General features: G+C 46.0%; 1 protein-coding gene across 1 annotated transcript in view; it reads right to left on the reverse strand.

The window, feature by feature from the left end:
• Positions 1-22465, reverse strand: part of LOC148479665 (synaptotagmin-2-like) — a 52911-nt gene that overhangs the window by 11168 nt on the left and 19278 nt on the right. Inside the window, exons 2-5 of the mRNA XM_088454556.1 lie at positions 16418-16575; positions 15199-15365; positions 10609-10692; positions 4895-5062 (exon numbers count right to left, since the gene is read on the reverse strand). Of these exons, the coding sequence (XP_088310682.1) occupies positions 4895-5062; positions 10609-10692; positions 15199-15365; positions 16418-16529 (531 nt within the window). The 5' untranslated portion in view covers positions 16530-16575. The remainder of the gene's footprint in view (positions 1-4894; positions 5063-10608; positions 10693-15198; positions 15366-16417; positions 16576-22465) is intronic.

Here is a 22465-nt window from a genome sequence, read left to right on the forward strand (position 1 = left end):
CCTTTTTCAAAGATGTGAAGGGCGATGCCACAGTCTTTCCTCTTTCGGGTCAGTTGGTGGACCATTTAGAGGAGGCGTGGAAACAACCTGGCAAAAGATACCAGCCGCAGAGACGCCTGGCGGTGGCTTATCCGTTCGCGGATAATTATTTTGCTAAGTGGGAATCCCCTCCACAGGTGGATTCTCACGTGACCCGTCTTGTCCGTAGTGCCACATTGCCGATGCCATCCATGTCCTCCCTTAAGGATGCTACGGACCGCAAGGTAGAAATCTGCCTGAAGTCCGCTTATTCCCTTGCAGGGGGGGCAGCACGGCCGGCTATGGCCATTTGCTGGGTTGCCAGAGCGATGGAGCGCTGGGCGGATTCATTAGAGGCTTCTTTTGAATCCGACTGTCCGGCCGAACAGGCGGAGTTGATTGGCAATCTCCGTGATTCGGCCACCTACATCAACGAGGCGGCTCTAGACATTAGTACTCTGGTGTCTAGAATTTCTTCAGCAGCGGTGGCTGCTCGTCGCACCTTGTGGCTGCGATCCTGGAAGGCGGACGCAGATTCCAAGAAAGGTCTGGAAGCGTTGCCGTTTACCGGAGAAGTTCTCTTCGGTCCGGATCTGGATAAGATTGTGGCCACGCTGGCGGCAGCCAAATCTGCTTGTCTCCCGTCGGCCGCTGCTCCTTCTGGTTCGGGACCATCGTCCTTTCGGTCATCTAGGGCCCAGGGCAGGCCCAAACCACAGTCGTTTCCTCGACAGGCTTGCCCTAAGAAATCGGTCAAGCCCCGGAAGCAGGCATGGAGTACCAGACGTCCGGCCCCCAAGCCAGATGACAAGCCTGCGGCCTGACGGTCCGGGCCTCCCTTTGGGGGATCCCAGGGTGGGAGGCCGCCTGCTACAGTTCGCCCAGTGTTAGTCGACCACTACGACAGACACTTGGGTTCTGGAGGTGGTTTCCCACGGATACGCCCTCTCCTTCCGGCACAGACCCCCGGCTCGCTTCTTCACCACGGGTCTCCCATCAGACCGGAACAAGGCTACGGAGCTGCGGAAGGTATTGCACACTATGCTCCAGGCTGGAGTTATAGTGGCTGTTCCATTCTCCCAGAGGGGCCAGGGTTTCTATTCAAATCTATTTTTGGTACAGAAACCCAATGGGTCATATTGTCCGATTATCAACCTCAAAGCACTCAACAAGTCTTTGCGGGTCCCGAAGTTTCGGATGGAGACCCTACGGTCCATCATTCTGGAGCTGGAACCTGGGGACTACTTGGTGTCATTGGACATACAGGACGCTTACCTGCATGTCCCTATTCTTTTGCGCCATCAACAGTTCCTCAGGTTTGCAATCCGCAGCGACCACTTCCAGTTTCGGGCGTTACCTTTTGGCCTGGCAACAGCACCACGTGTTTTCACCAAGGTGATGGCAGTCATGGCGGCTTCTCTGCGGCTGCAGGGAGTCCGCATGTTGCCGTATTTGGATGACCTGTTATTGGTGGCAGGATCTCCAGAGCTCCTGTTACGCCACTTGGACCTGACCATTGCACTGCTGCAACGGCACGGCTGGCTAATCAACTGGCAGAAGTCCACTCTAATCCCGTCTCGGAGGATTCTGTATCTTGGAGCCTTATTGGACTCGGGTCAGCAAAGGATCTTCGTGACGGAGGACAAGATCTCTGCTTTACAGTCAAGGGTGCGCAGTTGCCTGCACAGCCGCCGGGTGTCCTTACACTCGGCGATGAGGTTACTGGGCTCCATGGTGTCGGTGTTCGACATGGTGGAATACGCCCAGTTTCACTCCAGACCTCTGCAGCACCTGATCCTGTCCAAGTGGAACGGGCTGACTCAGTCTCTGAAGTCCCAGACGATTGTGCTCACCCCGGAGGTTCGCCTGTCCCTTGCGTGGTGGTTACAGACGACCCACCTCAACAAGGGACGTCCGTTCTGGGTTCCAAATTGGGTCCTGTTGACAACGGACGCCAGTCTTCGGGGCTGGGGAGCAGTTTCGGGTCCACACTTGTTCCAGGGCAGGTGGACGCCGACAGAAGCGGAGCTTCCAATAAATATCTTGGAACTCCGTGCGGTCTTCAATGCTCTCCAGCAGGCACAGCGGTTTCTCCAGGGTCGCCCGGTGCAGGTCCAGTCGGACAACGCTACCACCGTGGCCTACATAAACAGGCAAGGAGGAACTCGCAGTCGGGCGGCTCTCGTAGAGGTCTCTCGGATCCTGGTTTGGGCGGAGCGCAATCTTCCGGCCATATCAGCGGTCTTCATCCCGGGAGTGCTAAATTGGGAGGCGGACTTTCTAAGCCGCCAGGACGTTCATCCGGGGGAATGGTCCCTGCACCCGGACGTTTTTCAACTACTGGTGGACAGGTGGGGTCTTCCAGAAATCGACCTCATGGCGTCCCGGCACAACAACAAGTTGCCGGTGTACGGGTCTCGCACAAGAGACGAAGGGGCGTCTCTGGTGGATGCTCTGTCCGTCCGGTGGACGTTCCAGTTCGCATACCTGTTCCCTCCGGTCTCCCTTCTTCCACGGGTAATCCGGAAATTCAAACAGGAAGGAGGGACGCTCCTGTTGATAGCTCCCGCGTGGCCCAGACGGCACTGGTTCTCAGACCTTCAGGGTCTGTCCGTGGACAGTCCTCTGCGGTTGCCGCTACGACCGGACCTTCTGTCTCAGGGTCCTTGTCTTCACCCGGACCTGACTCGGCTGTCTTTGACGGCGTGGCTGTTGAGACGGCCATGCTGAGGTCCCGGGGGTTTTCCAGCTCTGTGGTGCGTACCATGTTACGAGCTCGGAAACCGTCTTCCGCGAGGATATACCATCGCGTGTGGCATACGTTCTTCCAGTGGTGTCGACCGAGAGGTTATGCACCGCGGGAGTTTCGTCTGTCTCGGATTCTCGCCTTCCTGCAAGCGGGACTAGATCATGGGCTTCGCCTTGCTTCTTTGAAGGTACAGGTTTCGGCCCTATCTGTCTGGTTTCACCGTAGGATTGCTACAATCCCGGATGTGCGCACCTTTATGCAGGGTGTTCTCCGCATTCAGCCGCCCTTTGTTCCACCTGTGGCGCCTTGGGATTTGGCTGTGGTCCTGAGGGCTCTCCAAGGACCGCCGTTTGAACCACTGGGCTCAGTGGATCTTAAATGGCTAACAGCTAAGACTGTTTTCCTTCTGGCCATTGCTTCGGCCAGGCGTGTTTCTGAGTTAGGGGCTCTTTCTTGTAGACCCCCTTTCTTGGTTTTTTATGGGAACAGGGCAGTGCTCCGCACTCGGCCCGAGTTTCTTCCCAAAGTAGTTTCCCAGTTTCATGTTAACGAGGAAATAGTTGTTCCGGCCTTTAACTCACCGGGTCTTTCCGTGGGTGAGGCCTCTTTGGATGTTTTGCGGGCCTTAAGGACTTATGTTGACCGCACTTCTTCGTTTAGGAAGTCGGACGCTTTGTTTGTCCTCTATGGCTTCCGTAAAAAGGGTTGGCCTGCTTCAAAGCAAACTTTGGCAGCCTGGATCCGTATGGCTATTTCTGAAGCTTATCTTCATGAAGGCCTACCGGTCCCTCCTTCTCTGAAGGCTCATTCCACTAGGTCAGTGGGTCCTTCGTGGGCAGCTCGACGTGGTGCCTCGGCAGTTCAGATCTGCAAGGCTGCTACGTGGTCTTCTGTCCATACCTTCGTGAGGTATTACAGGTTTGACACCTTCGCCTCTCAGGATGCTTCCTTCGGGCAGCGGATTCTCCTTTCTGCACAGGAGCGTCCCCACCCTTAAAGGATACTGCTTTGGGACATCCCCAAGGTATCCTGTGGATACCCTATGGACCCTGAAGTAGAAAATATGAGATATGGTAAGAACTTACCCTTGTTATCTCTATTTCTACGAAGTCCATAGGGTTCCACAGGACTCCCGCCCTGTCGCACCTGTGCTGCAGATGGGCTTTGCTCTGGTCACCGGTTTCCGTCTCCCTCTGGTGAGAATGTGATTCTTGTATGTGTCCAGATCTTTGTTCTCTCTCTTCCTTCTCCTCCTCCGGCCTATGGCTTGGTAACTAACTGAGGTGCCTTGGCCCGGGGGCGGGGTATAGGAGGGGGACCTAGTGCATCCTGGGAGGCTGAAAGCTTAACTCTTTGGTGCCCTGCGACTGACGTCACACCTATACCCCAAGGTATCCTGTGGAACCCTATGGACTTCGTAGAAATAGAGATAACAAGGGTAAGTTCTTACCATATCTCATATTTTTTTATTAAATATCCTGGTGAGAGTTGTACCTCACATACCAAAAAGAACAAATTCTTCTGTTAAACGTGGAAAATAGGGACATCGTCTCTTGAAATTAGGTACAATTGAAAACTGATTAATGTGCCAATTTATGTAACTTATGACTTATTTTATTCTTTGTCCCAAACCTCCAGTATATTATGATCTGTGTCTACATTATGCAACCAGTGACAGTGCTATATATGTTACAGCAATCTATAGAAAACCGGGCTCAATACTATTATATACTGTGATATTCTTTACATTGTTCCCATCTTCCTGCACGTTTAATATTGTAGATATTGGGGCAGGACAGACGGTGTATGCACTGAGGTCGTGGGTTTGATTCCTACTAGGGCCCTAACAGTGCGGAGTTTGTATATTCTCCCGGAGCTTGCGTGGGTTTCCTCCGGATACTCCGGTTTCCTCTCACACTCTAAAAATATACAGGTGGGTTAATTGGCTCCCAGCAAAAAAATTACCCCTAGTGTTTATGTGTATAAGCATGTGGTAGGGAATATAGATTGTAAGCTCCACTGGGGCAGGGACTGATGTGAAAGGCTAATATCCTCTGTAAAGCGCTGCGGAATAATGTGTGCGCTATATATATAACTGGTAATAAATAAATATTCCTCAGACTATACCTTAAAAGTGAAGTTCTCGTTGAAAGTAGGGTTCAGTGTCTTGCGATAGACTTTGGTCTCATTTTTCTTTCGGGTGTCGTTGGTCAGGAACACAACAACGTACGGGTCTGACGTCCCTCCACTGTCCATAGCCTTCAGAGAGGCAGCTTGTTTCACCGCAATAGTGATCTGTAGGGAACAGCACCAGTGTCGCTTCATTATCTCAGTTCTCACCATGGATTACACTGTACAACAATCACATGTCCGAGATTGTGCAACACATTTTCACGATAGAATTTATTAAAGGAATGTTGTATTTTTATATGCATTGCATTGACTTTCCATAAGTACTTGATAAAAATTAATATGTGCATATGATTCCTTTGATAAAGGGGAACTTCCCATTGATGAAATGCATCAGGAACAGAAACAGCGATGTGCTTTAGTTTTGTATATTTTCTAAAAATGTTTAAACCAACATATGTGCAATTTAGAAAAGAAACACTATAGGGACACTTATAAAAGAGCACACTTATTGCAAATGTAACTTTATGCCCAAGTTTTATTTATAAGGAGTTTATATTATTTTATTAAAAATGTCAACCTACCTAAAAAAAATAATATAATAAATAAAAAAAATAATATATATATATATATATATATATATATATATACATAAATATATATATATATATATATATATACAGACAAGATGAGGAGATGTACTAAGCCTTGCGGAGAGATAAAGTGCAGAGTAATAAAGTACCAACCAATCAGCTCCTAACTGTCGCTTTACAGGCTGTGTTTGAAAAATTACAGTTATGAGCTGATCTGTACATTGGTACATTATCACTCTCCACATTATCACATCTCCCCCACATTCTCACAAACGTACCGTAATTGATCTTTCACTTACACATTGCTCACTGAATACTGAACAGCTGTCCTCAGGGGGAATCAGTCCATTAAGCCTGTACAAGCATCTGTGGCATTTGGCCTGTGGTTATTCCTGTTTTCAAATTTATAGAGGCAGCTCCTACTTAAGTAAGGTAACTTATTAATATTAGAGAAGGACTATCCATGAATGTAATGAAGGTAAATTAAAGTGAAATACAATATTTCATTGGGCATAAAATTATAGTAAGCAATAACAAACCTTCAAGTAGTTAGGGGGTCATTTATCAACAAGTTTTATCATTCATAACGAGTGCTAAAACTCTCTGCATATCTGTGATCGGATGGCCTCTTGCCTACTCCAGATCACAGATTAGGGTTTCAATCCCCACTGGAACTTGGGGTATCAGTGATTCCCGCTTACCGTCAGTGACTGCCTGTCATTGACTACACCCACTGCGCCATGGGCGTAACAATGCTGCCACCACCAAACTCCTTCCGTCAGTGTTTGGAACCGCTTACTGCTGCGTATGCGTCGACTAGCTGCGGCCACACCTCCTGATTGGTGTTGGCTGTTCCCACCTGATCCCTCGCAATGGACCAGGCTCCGCACGGCAGCGGCCTGAGGGCTTGAGCTTCGGAGGCGCTCGGCTCAACCCAGAATAGTAGGAGAAAGGAATAACGTTTGGCACAATTCTGTTGGTTGCAGGATTCAAATGCAATTGAATAGGCAAAGATGTTTATTGCTCATAGTCTTGAAAAAGACCTTCCCTCAGCTTTAAGGGGTTACAGCATACAGAAATCTTAACAGAAGTTCTTCTCCACAAAGGATATACATGGATGTACAATTTTACCAGGCACGAAACCTTTTCTGCCACTCCAATACACTTTACCAAGTGGGCAAATCCGCCCTGTGTTCCTATTAGCCAATCATGCTAGCTCACAAAATATAATGAAATACATCTTACATTTTAAAGATACTAACCTAATTTCCTCTTCACCACCCAAAAAACAGTTGCTTTGACTAAGGCACAAACTAAGGCCCTCATTCAGAGCCGCTCGTTAGCGGCAGTACGCTCGTTCCGAGCGATGTTTGCGCATCTGCGCATGCGTACGCTTTTTAGTACGCATGCGCGAACCAGTCAGTGCGGCCGAAAATCCTTTGTACGCTATATAGCGAGTGCCTGCTATTTTGAGTGACAGAATGAGGCGTATGTGGGTGGTAACAGGGGAAGGTGCTTGAAAATGGGGAGTGGAGATCCGAACGCAGGCGTGCTTAAAGGTCAAAACGGGCGTTTTATGGGTGTGTATATTTAAAACAGCAGCGTCATTGACCACGTTACTGGGTTATTTTATAGCCAGAACTGCACGCAAATTTGTGGTAGCAAACACCAACCACAAGAATAGCGAGCAGTTCATACGCTGGTCGATGTACTCGATTAATCTAATAAATAGCGGACATGACGTAGGATGCGTGCGGCCAGGGGGCGTTTTTAACAAATAAACGAGCGTATGTTTTGCTCGTTCGTTCAGACTTAGAGGTGTGAACACACTGCAATGTGCGTACGGATCATTTACATAGCCACCCCTTGATTTTAAACGAACGACCGCAAATAGCGTGCGGCTCTGAATGAGGGCCTAAAAGTTAGCATATACTGTTTCTGAAAGGTACATATAATGCAAATTTTCAATGGCATTCGTCCTTTCACATGTCTATGACTAAAACCAGTTTTGGCTTCCCGAGTCTTAACACCTTCTAAGTTCTTACAAACAATAGAAGCTTAATAAACACAAACTAATTGCTTTCCCCAAACTTGCAGGGGTATTGTACATAGAGACACACTGGAGATCTCTGCATTGCATTTCAATGAAAGTGCTGTAAACGAAGGTTTGGTCACTACGTCAGGATAATTAGCATATCACTAGGAGGTGAGAATGTCTCAAAACCATTTAACTTAAATGTTACAGCCTTCTAAAACAAAATAACGTATACATTCCTTATAAGTGCATAGGCTATACATTTAAAAGTACATTTCCACAACTGCGCACAGCACATTGAATATAACATGTTGAAACACATTACATATACTTCACAGTATATGGCGCACTGCGCCTAAAGATCCTTTTAAAAATGGAGCCACGGCATGAGGGTTAATCCCTTCAGTGCCGTGACAGCCATTTTAATCATGTGTGGTTGGGCTCCGGCCACAGTATGATAATGGTGCTCCAGCCAATTAGCTCCCAACTGTCATCTGTTTGAAAAATGACAGGAGCTGATTGGCTGGAGCACCATTTATCATATGTATCAAGTTTTGAATGATAAAACTCGTTGAATAATGAAGCCCTTATTAATGATGCAAAGCAAACACAACCATAGCTAAGGCCTGTATTCAATTTGAGCGGACCCGCGATACTTTTCCGCCTCCCGGACTTTTCGTCTACATCGCGTGTTTTGCAGGCGGAAAAGTATCGCGCGTGTGCCCGCATATCCCCGTATTCAATTTGAAAGTACGTGAAAACGGGACCCGGCGAAACTTAAACAAGCGGAAAGTCATGTCAGATTTGGGGAAATCAGCCTGACACCCCCCAAAAGATGCTCTGACATGGGGTTAGCTATGGTTACCCCTGATTTGGCTTGCTGAAGGTATTTGGTGTTTTTAAACGGGCTCAATAGCTGGTAAATAGCATTTTTTTTTTAAGTGGTGCATAACAGTATTCTGGAGGGTTTTTTTGGAGAAAATAACTTATCCCAGCAAATTTGGGGTACTTGCAAATGGGGGCCAGCATATTTATAAGTTGTTAAAGTTAACTTGAAAAAATCATGAAAAATCCACCTGCCGCAAGCCCCTGCAATGAAAAAAACACATGGGGCATACTTGGGGACCCCCCCCCCCCAGAGTCTAGTTCCATAGTTTTTAACTTTGTCTCCCAACTTTTTTTTTTTGCCCCCAACTTCCAAAGTGATTTTTTTGGGGTGTTCTTAAGTGTTTTTTTTTTTATGCAGTTTACCTTTGGGGGACTGTCTGAAGGTTGCAGGGGGTTCCCTTAACGTTGCACCCCAAAACCCCAATTCTGCACTTTTTTCCAGCTGCTATTCATAGGCGAAACTTTTCCGCCTATTACATTGCATTGACTTTCCGCCTAGGCAGAAAGTCTTTCAAATTGAATACGGCGATACTTTTCCGCCTGGCGAAATGACATCATCGGCAAAACTTTTCCGCGGATTACGGCTTTTCGCCTCAAATTGAATACGGGCCTAAGGCATTTAACCAAAAAAACACAAATTATATTACAAGTCTAAAATTTATGAATGATTGAACCAGTTTGAACATAAACTTGCATGCTTGCATCATTTTTAAAGGGATTTCATTAACAGCCAACGACAACTTCTGATATATTTATGCTGGACCTGCATGAAAGAAGGAGGGGGGACTATTACAGGGTTCAGATGCAAACTCAAAACCAATCATAAGCACAGGCTAGGAATATCTCTTCCTTTCAATGTTCTCCCATGCCAGTTGCTGACTATATCAGCTTATACCTATTGGCACAAGAGGGGGATCTAGTCGGCATCCCGGCAGTTGGGATGCTAGAGGTCAGAATCCCAGTGGCAGTCAGAGTTCCCGCACCAGAATCCCGACCACTGACATCCTGACTGTAAGTATTAGATTTGGGATTAGGGTTAGGCTGCAGTTTAGGTTCAGGCTGCTGGGTGGGAGGGTTAGGCTGCAGGAAAGGTAGGTTAGGGGGAAGGTTAGGGTACTTACCTGCAGGCATCAGGATTCTGACCGCCAGCATCACAACGGTTGGGATCCCGTACCCAACCCCAAGAGGGCTATACAATGGGCTGATACAGTCTTGAACTCAAGTTGACCGCAGTTACACCCGCTTTACATGCTCAGAACTAAAAGCCTATATTCGCCCATATGCTGAGTTGTACCCATTTATGTGACCACACTGCTATCTGTACACTTGGTTTCATGGCCGTCATCATCATAAGTGCACATTTGCACAAGCTCTAACCGTTGTGCAAGGGATCACACTGAAATCAAGCATGTATACTCATACGCACAACTCTGCATACCCTGTCTTTCTGTTGATATGCACTGAGCACACCCTCAGCAAACTTAGTCTACCCGCACACACCCCATTACCACCTAGCTACGCCCATCCAACTAAACCGAGCTGCAGCAGAGTTTTGTGAGACATCACCCGTAGTTGCGCACACCGGGCTCCGGAGCGTTCGCAGTGTAAAACCGTTTATCTGCAAAACTGATTTGTGTTTTATTTTATTTCTACCCAGTCTGTTAAGTGCTCAATAGGCCTGCAATAGGGACTGTCTGGAACAGCAGGGAATAGAATATAATAGAATTATAGTGGTAACCTGATAAAGGGAGCCGCGATGTCTCTAATAATATTGATCAGAACAGTATTTGTATTTTTGTAGAGATGTGGTGTTTTTTGACCTTTGTGGTGTTTTTTGACCTTTGATGTTAGATGAATGGTAGTGACTGGAGATGGAAGTTGTGCTACGTTTTAAGTATCTGTTCCGAATTCAGAAGCATGCCAGTTATATATAAATGTATCTCCCTGTGTTGTACATGACATTGTGCAATATCAGAAGGACTAATGGCCTACATTTGGGCATGGCCTGCTTGGGGAGTACGTACATGATGACAGATAGTTCAGTAAAGCTGAGACAAAGAGCACACATCCAGTTCCTGCATGTAGATCCAATTCTACTGTATGAACTGCTTCCCGTCACATAAAAATACATGATCCTTTACTGTAGGATTAAGGCCTGTTCTTTGCTTTATGGTATGAAATTTAAATTGACCCACCTCCTCCTTCTGAAAGTTATACTCCGCTGAGTACTGCAGTCGCCCACGATACACATTCTCCTGTCCTCCGATCCCCGGCTGTACCTGTAAGTACATGGAGCAATGTGGAACTACACCAAACATCGGATGTGCTTCTGCAGTCTAAGTGGCAAATATTACATTGAAATGCTAACAGACACAAATTACAATAGTTGATTTGGGTAAATTTCATCCATCTGTCTCACTTTTTCTTACATATGTTGATTAGGTATATAAAGCCGTGACGGAGAGTCTTTATTTGGATAGTATGTGGAAGCGAGTACGTGTTGGCCTATACAGTCTATATTCACTTTCAACAATTCAACTGCATGTCAAAACTGTTTGTGCATAAAATGTATAAATAGGCTAACATGGTATTTCTAGTGTAGTATTTTCACTACTCAGGAGCTCGTATGTTCTAAGGCAAATATGGAGGAAAAAGCAACATATTTAAATTCCTCCCTCCGTACTTGCTTCTTTGGTCAGTTTGTGCAGCTTTCTGATGGGAGACGTGTCCACGGAGAGCAGTTTAGGTGGTGTTAGGGTGTGCATGCTTTGCAATTACCATGTGGTGGTTTCTGCAGCTCCCTAGTCCACCATCTTGACCAGCACTGCTATGTTTTTTAAGCGGAGTAGCATTGTATGTAACAACCAAATATTACACATGGTGCTGCTCTGCTCCAAAGACAGCACTGCGTATCTATGTATGTAAGCACATGGAACCCTCAGTATCTCACTGCTGTAATAACTTCAAAACATACAGTGAATACTATAAGGACTAGTCCAGAGGTTTTCAAACGCGGTCCTCAAGGCTCCCCAACGGTTCAGGTTTTAGAGTTATCCATGGTTGACCACAGGTGACATACTTAGTACCTCAGTCAATTTGTTTTAACCACCTGTGCTCAACTATGGATATCTCTAAAACTTGAACTGTTGGGGAGCTTTGAGGACCGCGTTTGGAAACCTCTGGACTAGTTCACAAACCAGACAATCATAAATGTAATTACATATGCCTTCTGTCACTTATACCCCTTTCAGATATACAACCCGGGAAATTTCCTGCTCACACCCGGGAATTTCTCCTGTGCAAATTCACGGGTATTTGGTCGAGACCCCCCTTTCACACTACAGTGTCTACCCGGGAAATTCCCAGGTAGACCCCTGTCAGACAAGAGCAGGGTTTTTCTGCTTACCTGCCTCTTCTCTGCCGTCTGCTCCTCCTAGCCTATCCCCTCTCTGGCTGATGATGATGTCATCATTCAGCAGCCAAAAGCCGGCCAATCGTAATGCATTTTTTTTTTTAATTATAATTTTTTTTAACATTTATTTTAATTCCCTGGTGGTCCAGCGGGAGTGCGGGCGGCCCGCTGTGGCACAGCGGGCCGGTGCTGGGGGTGGTGAGCAGCAGCGCTGAGCGTCCTATAGGACGCTCTGCGCTGTCAGCTACATGCAAAAGCTGCTAGGTGCTGCCCGGGAGTAGTAAATTCCCGGGCAGCACCAGTCAGACAGAAGCAGGGTAATTTCCCAGGACTTAAGTCCCGGGAAAAACCCGGGTCGATTGCAGGGGTGTTCCCAGGTAGGTACCTTTCACACAGACATGAGACCCGGGAATTTTGGCCGAGAATCTCAGTATGTCTGAAAGGGGTATTAGAGAACCCAGGAATTATAGTCAAGCCATGCTCTTTAAGGAGGAAGAGGGTACTTTGCATAGTGGGAGTATATAGCAAATATTACACCCTCCAGGAAATGTGCAAGAAACAGTTAGATTCAGTTAAGAGTAAATAATAAAGACAATAGGCTTGTGAATTCCAGCCAGGGGCGCAGAGAAATTGAGGACTGCCAAGATGGAGTGGCCACAGATTCCTTGACTAAAAATGAAGTATAAAAATAAATAAAATCCAGCATATTGTATTTCAGATCCACAGTCCGGGCTTCTAGCTATGAATTGTCAGTTTTGAGAAGAAAGTGGTGATGTAGCTTTGGAAACCAAAATGGATATGAATGAGTTTAATACTGTAATAAAAAGTTCTTAGTCATTGGGTCTAAGGGCCTGATTCAGAGCCGGACACTATTTGCGCTCGCTCGTTCAGAAAAAGGGGCCGGATATTTAAATAGAGCGCTCGCTCTTTGTGGTCTGTTGACGCCTCTATGTCTGAACGAGCGAACGAAACATGCGCTCGCTATTTTTTTAAAAACGCCCCGTGGCCGCTCGCATCATACGTCATCTCCGCTATTTATTAGATTAATCGAGTACATCGAAAGGCATCTGAACTGCTCGCAGTGCTTGTGGTAGCATTTTCCTACCGCAATCATGCGAGCAGTTCAGGCTAAAAGACAACGTGGTCGATGACACTGCTTTGTTAATTATGCACACCCTTAAAACGCCCGTTTTGACCGTTTGGCACGCCTGCGTTCAGATCTCCACTCCCCGTTTTCAAGCACCTTCCCCTGTTACCACCCACAAACGCCTCATTCTGTCACTCAAATTAGCAGGCATTCGCTATTTTGCGAGCACACAATTTCCGACCGCAATGACTGGTTCGCGCATGCGTATTACAACCCATACGCATGCGCAGTTGTGCGAACATCGCTCAGAGCGAACGAGCGGCCGCTTACGAGCGGCTCTGAATCAGGCCCTAAGATCGAGAAGATTGTCCCTTGCAAATTATTGTTCCCTTTGGTATCTTGGAGTCTATGCCCTGAAGATGCTGGTGATGTATATTCCAATCAATCCTGACTGCTTGTCTTGTCATTAGAAGATATAGGTCCACATTCACAAGCATTAAAAGTATGTGTATTACCATCTGCTGCTTATATATATCCTTCAGCGGATGGCACTCCGGTAATCAAAAGTATATGCCTACCTAAATATGAAGATACACCATGCAGAAGAGGTGGCACTCAGGGATTTGGTAGATGAAAGAGTAAACTGGACTTCAAATAGTCTCCACTGTTTTGGTTTCATTCACAAAAATGTCTTCTGGGATACAGTGACGTGTGGTCAGGTCAATGGCTGGGAAGGCACACATGGAGATGGGTCTGAGTGCTGGGAACCTGTCTCACCCTCTGCTCACTGTAACTCTCCCCTCACTACACTAAGCTTCAGAGTCCATTGATTCTCATACCTGCATCACTGCTCTCTGGCTTCTGACAACTGAGCTCTGATCTCTAAACACTGCAGTGCACTTCCTGGTCAAATGACACATCCAAGGTGTCCATCAGTGTTCAAGGCACGCCCCCCCATACTCAGAGGCATGCCTCTATTAGCTTGCTTTCTGTGCAGCTTACTGCCCATTGTGAGGTCCTGCCCCTATCTCTGCAAGCAGTGTCTGACTATACATAAGTGAAGCTGAGCTGTTGCTGCCTCATCTCTTGTCTCCCTGCAGTCCCAGGGAGCTCCACAAATCTGGTGAGAGTTAACTATAAAAATTATTACAATAAACAAAGAAGATGTTTATGTTATAAAGATCTTCTTTGCATTATTCTAATATATTTTTATATGAAATCCCAGGAGTATGACAGGGGAGACTCTGCCTACCCTGAGTGCACGTCCCTGCTGGGATAGAGAGTCTTTAAGACCCTGAGTGCCAACTCTTCAGCATGGTATAAATGTGTGTGTGTATAATATATATATATATATATATATATATATATATATATATATATACACAGCGTTCTCCCCAGAAATTTTTTTCCGGCCGGGTGGCATCAAGAAGTAACCGGGTAGGGGCCTTCACAATTATCTCCCTTACCATTCCAGCCCGACAGGTCTCAGGCTGCTCCCCCACTGGCTCTCAAAAGTGCCCATTATGCAGTGCCCCCTGTAGTTATCCCCATATGCAGTGCCCCCTGTATTTGTGCCCTTTATACAGTGCCCCCTGTAGTTTTCCCCTTTATACATTGCTCCCTGTAGTTTTCCCCTTTATACAGTGTCCCCTGTCGTTTTCCCCTTAATGCATTGCCCCCTGTAGTTTTGCTTTGCTCTTATGCAGTGCCCCCAGGCTGAAGTAGTGCCCCTATGCAGTGCCACCAGACTGGCCCCTTATGCAGTGCCCCAGGCTTAAATAGTGTCCCTTATGCAGTGCCCCCAGACTGGCCCCTTATGCAGTGCCCCCAGGCTTAATTAGTGCCCCCAGACTGGTCCCAGCCCAGAACTTACCTTAACATGTTCGGTGCTAACGCTCCCACCGCTGCCTCCCTCTGACTGAATCTAATAGATCCAGCAGGCGTGCAGGGCAGGCTCCTCACGTCGCGGGTGACGTGCATAACCGGGAATGCTAGCCTCTGAAGCGATCGGAGGCTTCTTTAGCCTCCGGTCGCTTCAGAGGCCAGCGTTCCACAGCATGGGTCGGCGAGGGTGACCGGGAATGCGGCGGGGGAAAGTGTCAGGTGGTAGGCTGTTTCTACTGGGAGATGCGCCCGCAGAACACAGCCTGGGGAGAACACTGTATGTGTGTGTATATATATATATATATATATATATATACACACATTTGTTCTGTAAATGCCTGTTTTTTATTACTTTTACCTCTGTTTCTTATTACTTTTACCTTGTGAGGAGTAACAGCTTACCATGGTTGCATTGAGATCTGTCTTTGGAGTTATTAGTTTGATCTTTTCATTTTTGTCTTTGGTTTTGTTCTTCTTCTTTCGACAGCAGCAGCAGCAACAGCAGATGATCAGCAGAAGGATGAGGAAGAGAGCGACACCTCCTAGGGTGTAGATGGCCCATCGTGGTACTGACGAAGCGTTTGTGACCATAGGACAAGTGGGTGAAGGTAAAAAGGCAGAAAGGGAAGAGAAAGGCAACATTGGTTAGTTGGCATACAGGAGAGGTACAGTGACTGTTACATGTTCGGGTGTGGATTAACAGATAGACGTTAAAAAGGTTGACAGTGTCCGATAGACACCAGACAGTCTATAGGTCGACTGGGACAAAAGGTCGACACACTAAAGGCCGACATGTAAGAAGGTCGACAGGTACAAATGGTTGACAGAATCAAAAGGTCGAAACCAAAATGGTCGACATGATTTTATTTGTTTTTTAGCCCTAATCTTCATACTATCCCTCCCCTTGGTGCCTAATCCTAACTCTCCCTCCTGGTGCCTAGCCCTAAATGTCGGGGTAGGTGCCTGACCCTAACCGTCCCTTCTAGTGCCTAACCCTCCGGTAAGTGCTTAACCCTCCCTCCTGGTGCCTAACCCTAACAAAAAATAAAAAAACATGTGTTGACCATTTTTTATGTGTCTACCTTTTGACCCTGTCAACATTTTGTCCTTATTGACCTTTTGTTCCAGCCGACCTATTGACTGTCTAACATCTGGTGTCTATCTAGACATTGTCGACCTTTTTACTGTCTATCTATAGTTCGGAACCCTACATGTTAAGTGTCTGTGTAATGGCCCGTACACACGGTCAGATAAATTGCACCATTTTAACCATAACGTTCATATCGTTATCATAAAAATTATAAAGTTTCTGGCCCCTGCAAACGACCAAACGATGGTCGATGTGCGGGCACGAATGGTCGATGACTACCATCGACCGTCGCCTGTGCATGCAGGCCAACCTGGTCGATATCAACCAGGTTAGCCTGTTTACTATAGGCACCCGCGATCCTTATTCGCGGGTCGTTATAGTTGTTAGGGGGTTAATGCATGTGTTGGATGACCGATAACGATCATCCAACACATGCAGGACAATCAGATAACGATCGTTACCGTTATATGATCGTGGTGCTGTATGACCGTGTGTACTCACCATTACCCAGTCTCCCCATCACATACTTACACGGAATGCGGTTCAAAATGCTCTCTATCCAGGACCATATCCCTGAGCTGGCAGCAGTAGTGTGGATGGTGTTAGCAACAGTTGTGTGGGTTCTGTTGGTCCCTTTAGCCATGATTGTGGTTGGAGAGAGGAAGAGTTCCCCTTCCAGTGCACAGGTCCTAGCATAACAGAACAGATTTTTATTATACACGCAAGAATTCTGCTAACAACAACCTGTTCTTCCTACATCTCCGATCAGATTTGATGCAAACATTTTATAAGAGCTCATTTACGAACATACATTTCTTCCTAAATATGACACCATACAACACAATACAATTCAAGGTACAATGCTTACTATAAGTAATATCTTGGTGACAACACAATATACTAAAAGATCACAGGACACAATAAGTATATGCTGTAAAAATATAATAATATATATATCTAAATCTCTTTCCACATTATAAAAGCCATGTTTAATACAACCCCTGAAGGCTAATGTAAAAATCTATATATATTGGGAGACTGTACCTAATAACCTGAGAAGAGTGACAATCTCACAAGACGTCTTGTCACGCTGAGGACGTTGTTGTGTTATAATAAAACGAGGAGTGTGAGCAGTGTGTGTTGGAACTAAAAAGGAAGGGAGTCACTTCCTAACAGGATGAAAGGCAGGAACCCAATCAGTATATCCCAGGCTCATCTGTCGTCCCATGTTGTTGCCTTGCGGTCTTCTGTTTTTGTCGGGATATAGGCCCTCATTCAGAGCCGCACGTTAACAACAGTACGCTCGTTGCGTTCCGATGTTGACTAACCGCGCATGCGTCGGTGTTACACTGCGCATGTGCGTACGGCAGATTGTGAGCTTTTTTTCTCTCGTTCCTAAAATAGCGTACAGGAAGTGACATGCCAAATGTGATTGACAGAACAGGGCGTTTTTGGGTGTTGACGGGGGTGGAGATGAAAAAACGCAGGCGTGGCGAGGCGTTTTTGGGGCGTACATACATTAGCAGATGCGAACGTCAAATGTGTTCGGACCGTCTCATACGTCACTGGAACATCCGCTTTCCCTTCAAAATGCTCGCACAGCTTAGGGTCAGGATTACTCGACCACATTGGCGATGGCCTTCTCCTCCGTCCCGGGACTCCACGATGGTGCAGCGATTAATCGCGGCTGGTCAGTAAAGTAATTAGTGTTGGATTGAAATCCGGCTTGGTATGTGTTTGGAAAGCAGTTTATTGGGATAGCACAAAAGCGTACGCAGGTGGAAATCAGAGCTGCTAATGTCATGATTACACAATCAATTAGCGTACATTTTTGGGGTTTTATTTTGGCCACAATTTGGTGGTTATGGCCTATTGTAACAATAATGTCATCATCTTTTAATTAGCTCCCCTTTTTTTTGGTTTACTGTGGATTTTGCATCGCTATGTGATTTTTTAAACGTTCCTTAAAGAGGCCTTTTTTTTTTTTAAAGAGGGTCAGTTTTTGCGTTTAAGGCCAGGATTAAATGTAACCCATTTGTACAATAATGTCACAATACAATCTCAGTGTTTTGTTTTTAATTTATTGTTTACACACAAACAAATTGGACTAATATTGTATTGCCTTTTTTTGTGGCCAAGATATTTGATCCAAAAAAAAATATAACATAACTACTAACATAAGCGTAAATACAAAATTTAAAAACATTTCACAAGAAAGGAGAGGGAAGTTTTGACCAGAAAGGAATATGAGCCAAGCACAGAAGGAGTGTGGGAAAAGTCGCCATTGCTGTCACCGTTTTCTCGCCCGTTTGGCTGGGTGATGGTGGGCGCCAGACCGGGTCCGGGATGCCATCGGGCTGGCCTGTCCAGAGGCAGATGTTGTGGCCTCTGGACTAGGCACAGGGCTAGGCACATTTGGAGGATTGCCTGATGTTGTGCCAGAGGTGGAGGATCCGGATGTTCCGGCAGGAAGGGAGGTCGGCTCCACCATGTGCTGGCGAACGAGCTGCTCCAGGGCATCGGCGATGCGGATGTTGGCCCTGGTATTTTCCGCCAGGGCCTGACCAATGGTCACGTTGGCCGCAGCATTTTGCTCCAGGGCCTCAGCCACCCGTATCAGACTGGCGTCCATCCTCTGCAGAATCTCCGTATGGCAATCCGATTTAAAATTGAGTTCTGTGAGGAGGCCCACTGCCTGCGAGGGGGCACGCCCTGGACTGGCTTCTGCAGGGTCCTCAGCCGGATGTACTGGTTCCTCCCCTGCAGAGTCAGCAGAAATTCTGCGGCCAAGGCTCCCCTCTGGAGCAGACTCATCCGCCTCTGTCTCTGTTAGGAAATTGGAGAAAAGACTCACATTAGAATCTACATATTGGCACAATAGCATTTCTGAGTTGGTGACATCACAAGACTTACCTTGGCCAACATGAGGAGCCGCAAAGTCTGGCATGTCCGTATCCATGTTGGACACGCCAAACACCTCCACAGCCTGCACACACCCCTGTGCCATCTCTTCTAAGTCTGTCAACTCCAATGACACAGGGGTGGGACCCCCACCTGTCCCCCTTGCATGCCTAGCCCTGTCTGCAAGTTTTTGTTTGAGACGATATTTGAAGTCTGCCCATCTGTGGAATGAATTTGGAACCATTATCCTTTTTTTTACAATGGGGTTTGTTTATAGGATGGGAAAGTGTTTACTTACCGCCGTTTGACATCCCGGGCTAGACGGACATAATCACCCACCCTATTGAAAGCAACGGCGACCTCCTCCCACATTCTCCACTTCTGGCTTTGGCTCATATTCCTGGCTGCCTGGGGCAGGATGTCAACGCACTTCTGGATCAAAACCTCCATCTCCTTGCTTGTGAAATGTGGCTGCCTTTTTTTTTTGGCAGCTTTGGCGGGTTGACTGGGGCCAGCAGTCTCTTCCATGTCATCCTCCTCACCTATTTGGGTAAATATGCAGATTTAGCCACTTCACAACTTGCACAATATTATGTTTTAAAAGAATCATTGACACAAAATGCATGAAGGCCTTACCGCCGCAATTTTGACCATTGTTTCCCTGGTTTGAAGCCATGTCTCTGCTTCCAGCATGAAATCATCCAGAAATTCTATGTGATTTCGTGACGTATTTATACATGCGTCCTTAGTTTGCGGCCGCATCATTGATTGTGCGTCCCTATGATTCATCCTTAATTTGTGCGGGAAAATAAACACTATTTATGGCTTGGTGTGTGTGGATTCGAGGTGGGGTTGTTGGAGTGTTGTCGGTTAAGTGGTTTGGATTTGGTTGGTTGCGTTTGGAGGATTTTGCAGAGTTGTTTGTTTGTTTGTTTTTGCTACATTTCTTTGGTTTTTCCGTTCGCATTTTTTTCATTTTTTCAACATCCTTTCCTGATTTGGTAAGTTTTGTGCATTCAAATTTGTGGCCAATTGGTGTATTCTTCTGTTTTGTGGTTCGTTAATTTGTTTAACACTCATTTCATCTTTTTTAGTTTTTTTTTGTTTTCGGACCCAAAGAAGTTTTTTGTGGAAATCTTATATATTCGAGTTGGGTAAGTCCATTTTTTGTCTTGCATTTGCGAATTAATTACCGCATTTTTGACTGTTGGTGTAGTGACTTGCATTTGCGAATTAATTACCGCATTTTTGACGGCTTATTCATCATATAATCCAGTTTTGCTTTTCCCTTTTCCATTTTTTGGGTCCATTTGAACCCTATTTGACGTACGGTGTGCAATGTAGTTTTCATCGATGGCTAAATGTGTTTTTCCGCTATTTTCTGTGTTGGCTTGCAACAATTTTTAAACAAAAAAAACACCCTCAAAGTCTCATTGTTGCCTTTTTTACAGTTTATACGTATCATGACAATACCCCGGCATGTAAGCAGCTATGGATGGTATCAGAAAGCTAAGTTGTTTTTTCTTACTTTTGGGGTGGGTCAAAAGCCTTACATTGTAAACTTTGAATTTCAGGTAGATCTGGGGCGAATTGTTCTGGCCCTGCTCCCGGAAGACGACCAACCTCAAACTCGTCCCAGGCGTAGGCATCGTAGGCATGCAAGGCCCCAGATATTTCGAACACGTGTCACCCTTTTTGGAATGCCCGATGATGAGGTTTTAAGACGCTACCGTCTACCTCCCAAAATCATCATAGACACTCTCTCATTAATAGAAAGTGATCTTGAGCGGCAAATTGACAGTCCAACAGCAATACCACCACTGACGCAATTTATGGCGGTGTTACATTTCTGTGCCTCAGGATCGTTTCAAACAACGGTGGGAATAGTGGCGGGCATCTCCCAATCCTCCTTTTCCCGGATCCTGAGGGCAGTGATGGAGGCACTTTTCAAGCACCTCCATCATTTTATTAAAATGCCTTTGGATATGGGTGCCCTTAGTGTGGCCAAGGCCAATTTTTACCAAATAGCTGGCTTCCCACACATCATAGGGGTTGTGGATGGTACTCACATACCACTTCAGCCTCCAGCACGGCTGGAGGCAATATTTAGAAACAGGAAACACTATCACTCCCTGAATGTAATGGTGGTATGTGATGCCTCCCTCCAGATCCTGTCCCTGAATGCTAAATTACCCGGAAGTGCTCATGACGCCTTCGTCATCCGGCAATCAGGGATATGGCAGAAATTAACCAACCTACAAGCTGGTGATGCGTGGCTTCTGGGTAAGTGGAGACCTTTAGTACATAACAATGTTAAGCTTGATACACAGTGTTCCTGATGTGGTCTATTTTTGTTCACAGGAGACAGTGGATACCCTTGCATGTCCTGGCTGCTCACTCCTTATTTGGCTCCCACACCAGGGCCACAAAGTGCGTATAATTCCGCACTTACAGCCACCAGGCAAGTGGTGGAGCGCTGTATCGGCCTTTTAAAAGGCCGATTCAGATGCCTCCACCGCTCTGGTGGCGAGCTCATGTATGTGCCGGATATGGTGTCGAAAATTGTGGTCCTGTGTGGGATATTTCACAACATTGCCATAAGGAGTGGTGTCCCAATGCAGCCAGAGGATGCCTTACCTGAGGATGGCCCCCCCGAGGTTGGTCGAAGGTCAGTATGTGGGGGGGCCATACGCGATGATGTGGTGGCCAGATTTTTTAGGTAAGTTTGAACAAAACTCCAGTGTTTATACCTAATGTGTTTGTGTTTTTTGGCGAACATCTAATTTATTTATAATTTTCTCACCATCTTCTGTTTGTTCACATAATCTTTGGCACTCCAACGCTCACTACTTCCTGCTACCCTTACCAAACCTGGATCTGGTCCTTTTGGGCATATATTCTTGAACCCATATCGCAACGCCATGTTTGTGGAATCATGTTGGCATGGTCCTTCGTCAACCAGTTCTTGATTTTGTGTTTTTATTTAATTATTTCTTGGTATGTGTTGTATTTGAATTTATCACTGTGTATTTTTTTTGGGAGTGACCACTTTGTTTTCTCTGTTATGTTGTCAATAAATGTTTGAAGAGTGAAATGGTCTTCGTTTTTTGGTACGTTAACAGCAAGTGTAACCAGGTTAACACAAGTTACATTTGACTAAGGGGTAAACCAGTACTGACGCCAGTTGAGCAAAACTGAAATATGTTTTCAGCTTCCCAATCCACACCAAAAGGAAGCCTGGCCCAACCTTGGGATTTGTAAGATTGGCCTAAGCAGCTTGCGCACCAAGTAGGAACCTGGAAAATGTAGAAATCTGAAATTGACACTACACCCAAAAAGGGAAATGACATTGTTACTGTTATGTGTTTCTGGTGTCTGTTTGACATACAAAGACAAAACACAATCTAACTTTTAAAAAAGGGAAATCCTTGCAGGAACTTATGTCAGGCTAAACTATCTTGGTTTTGGTTTTTAAAAATGAGCCACAACGTATATTTGTCTTAATAAATTTAATTGGAAAATAGAACAAAAAAAAAAAATCTAATGCCGAAGGAGGCCAGACAGCCGGTCGATGGCCTCCAGAAGGCCGATTACATGGTGGCGCATCTGCCCCACAACATCCGCCACCTCTTGCCGACGCCTCTGTTCCTCTGTGGGTGAGAAAAGTGTGTGGGTTAA

Source organism: Taudactylus pleione, unplaced genomic scaffold (genome assembly GCF_031769625.1).
Source record: "Taudactylus pleione unplaced genomic scaffold, aTauple2 ptg000619l, whole genome shotgun sequence".
Taxonomy (NCBI): domain Eukaryota; kingdom Metazoa; phylum Chordata; class Amphibia; order Anura; family Myobatrachidae; genus Taudactylus; species Taudactylus pleione.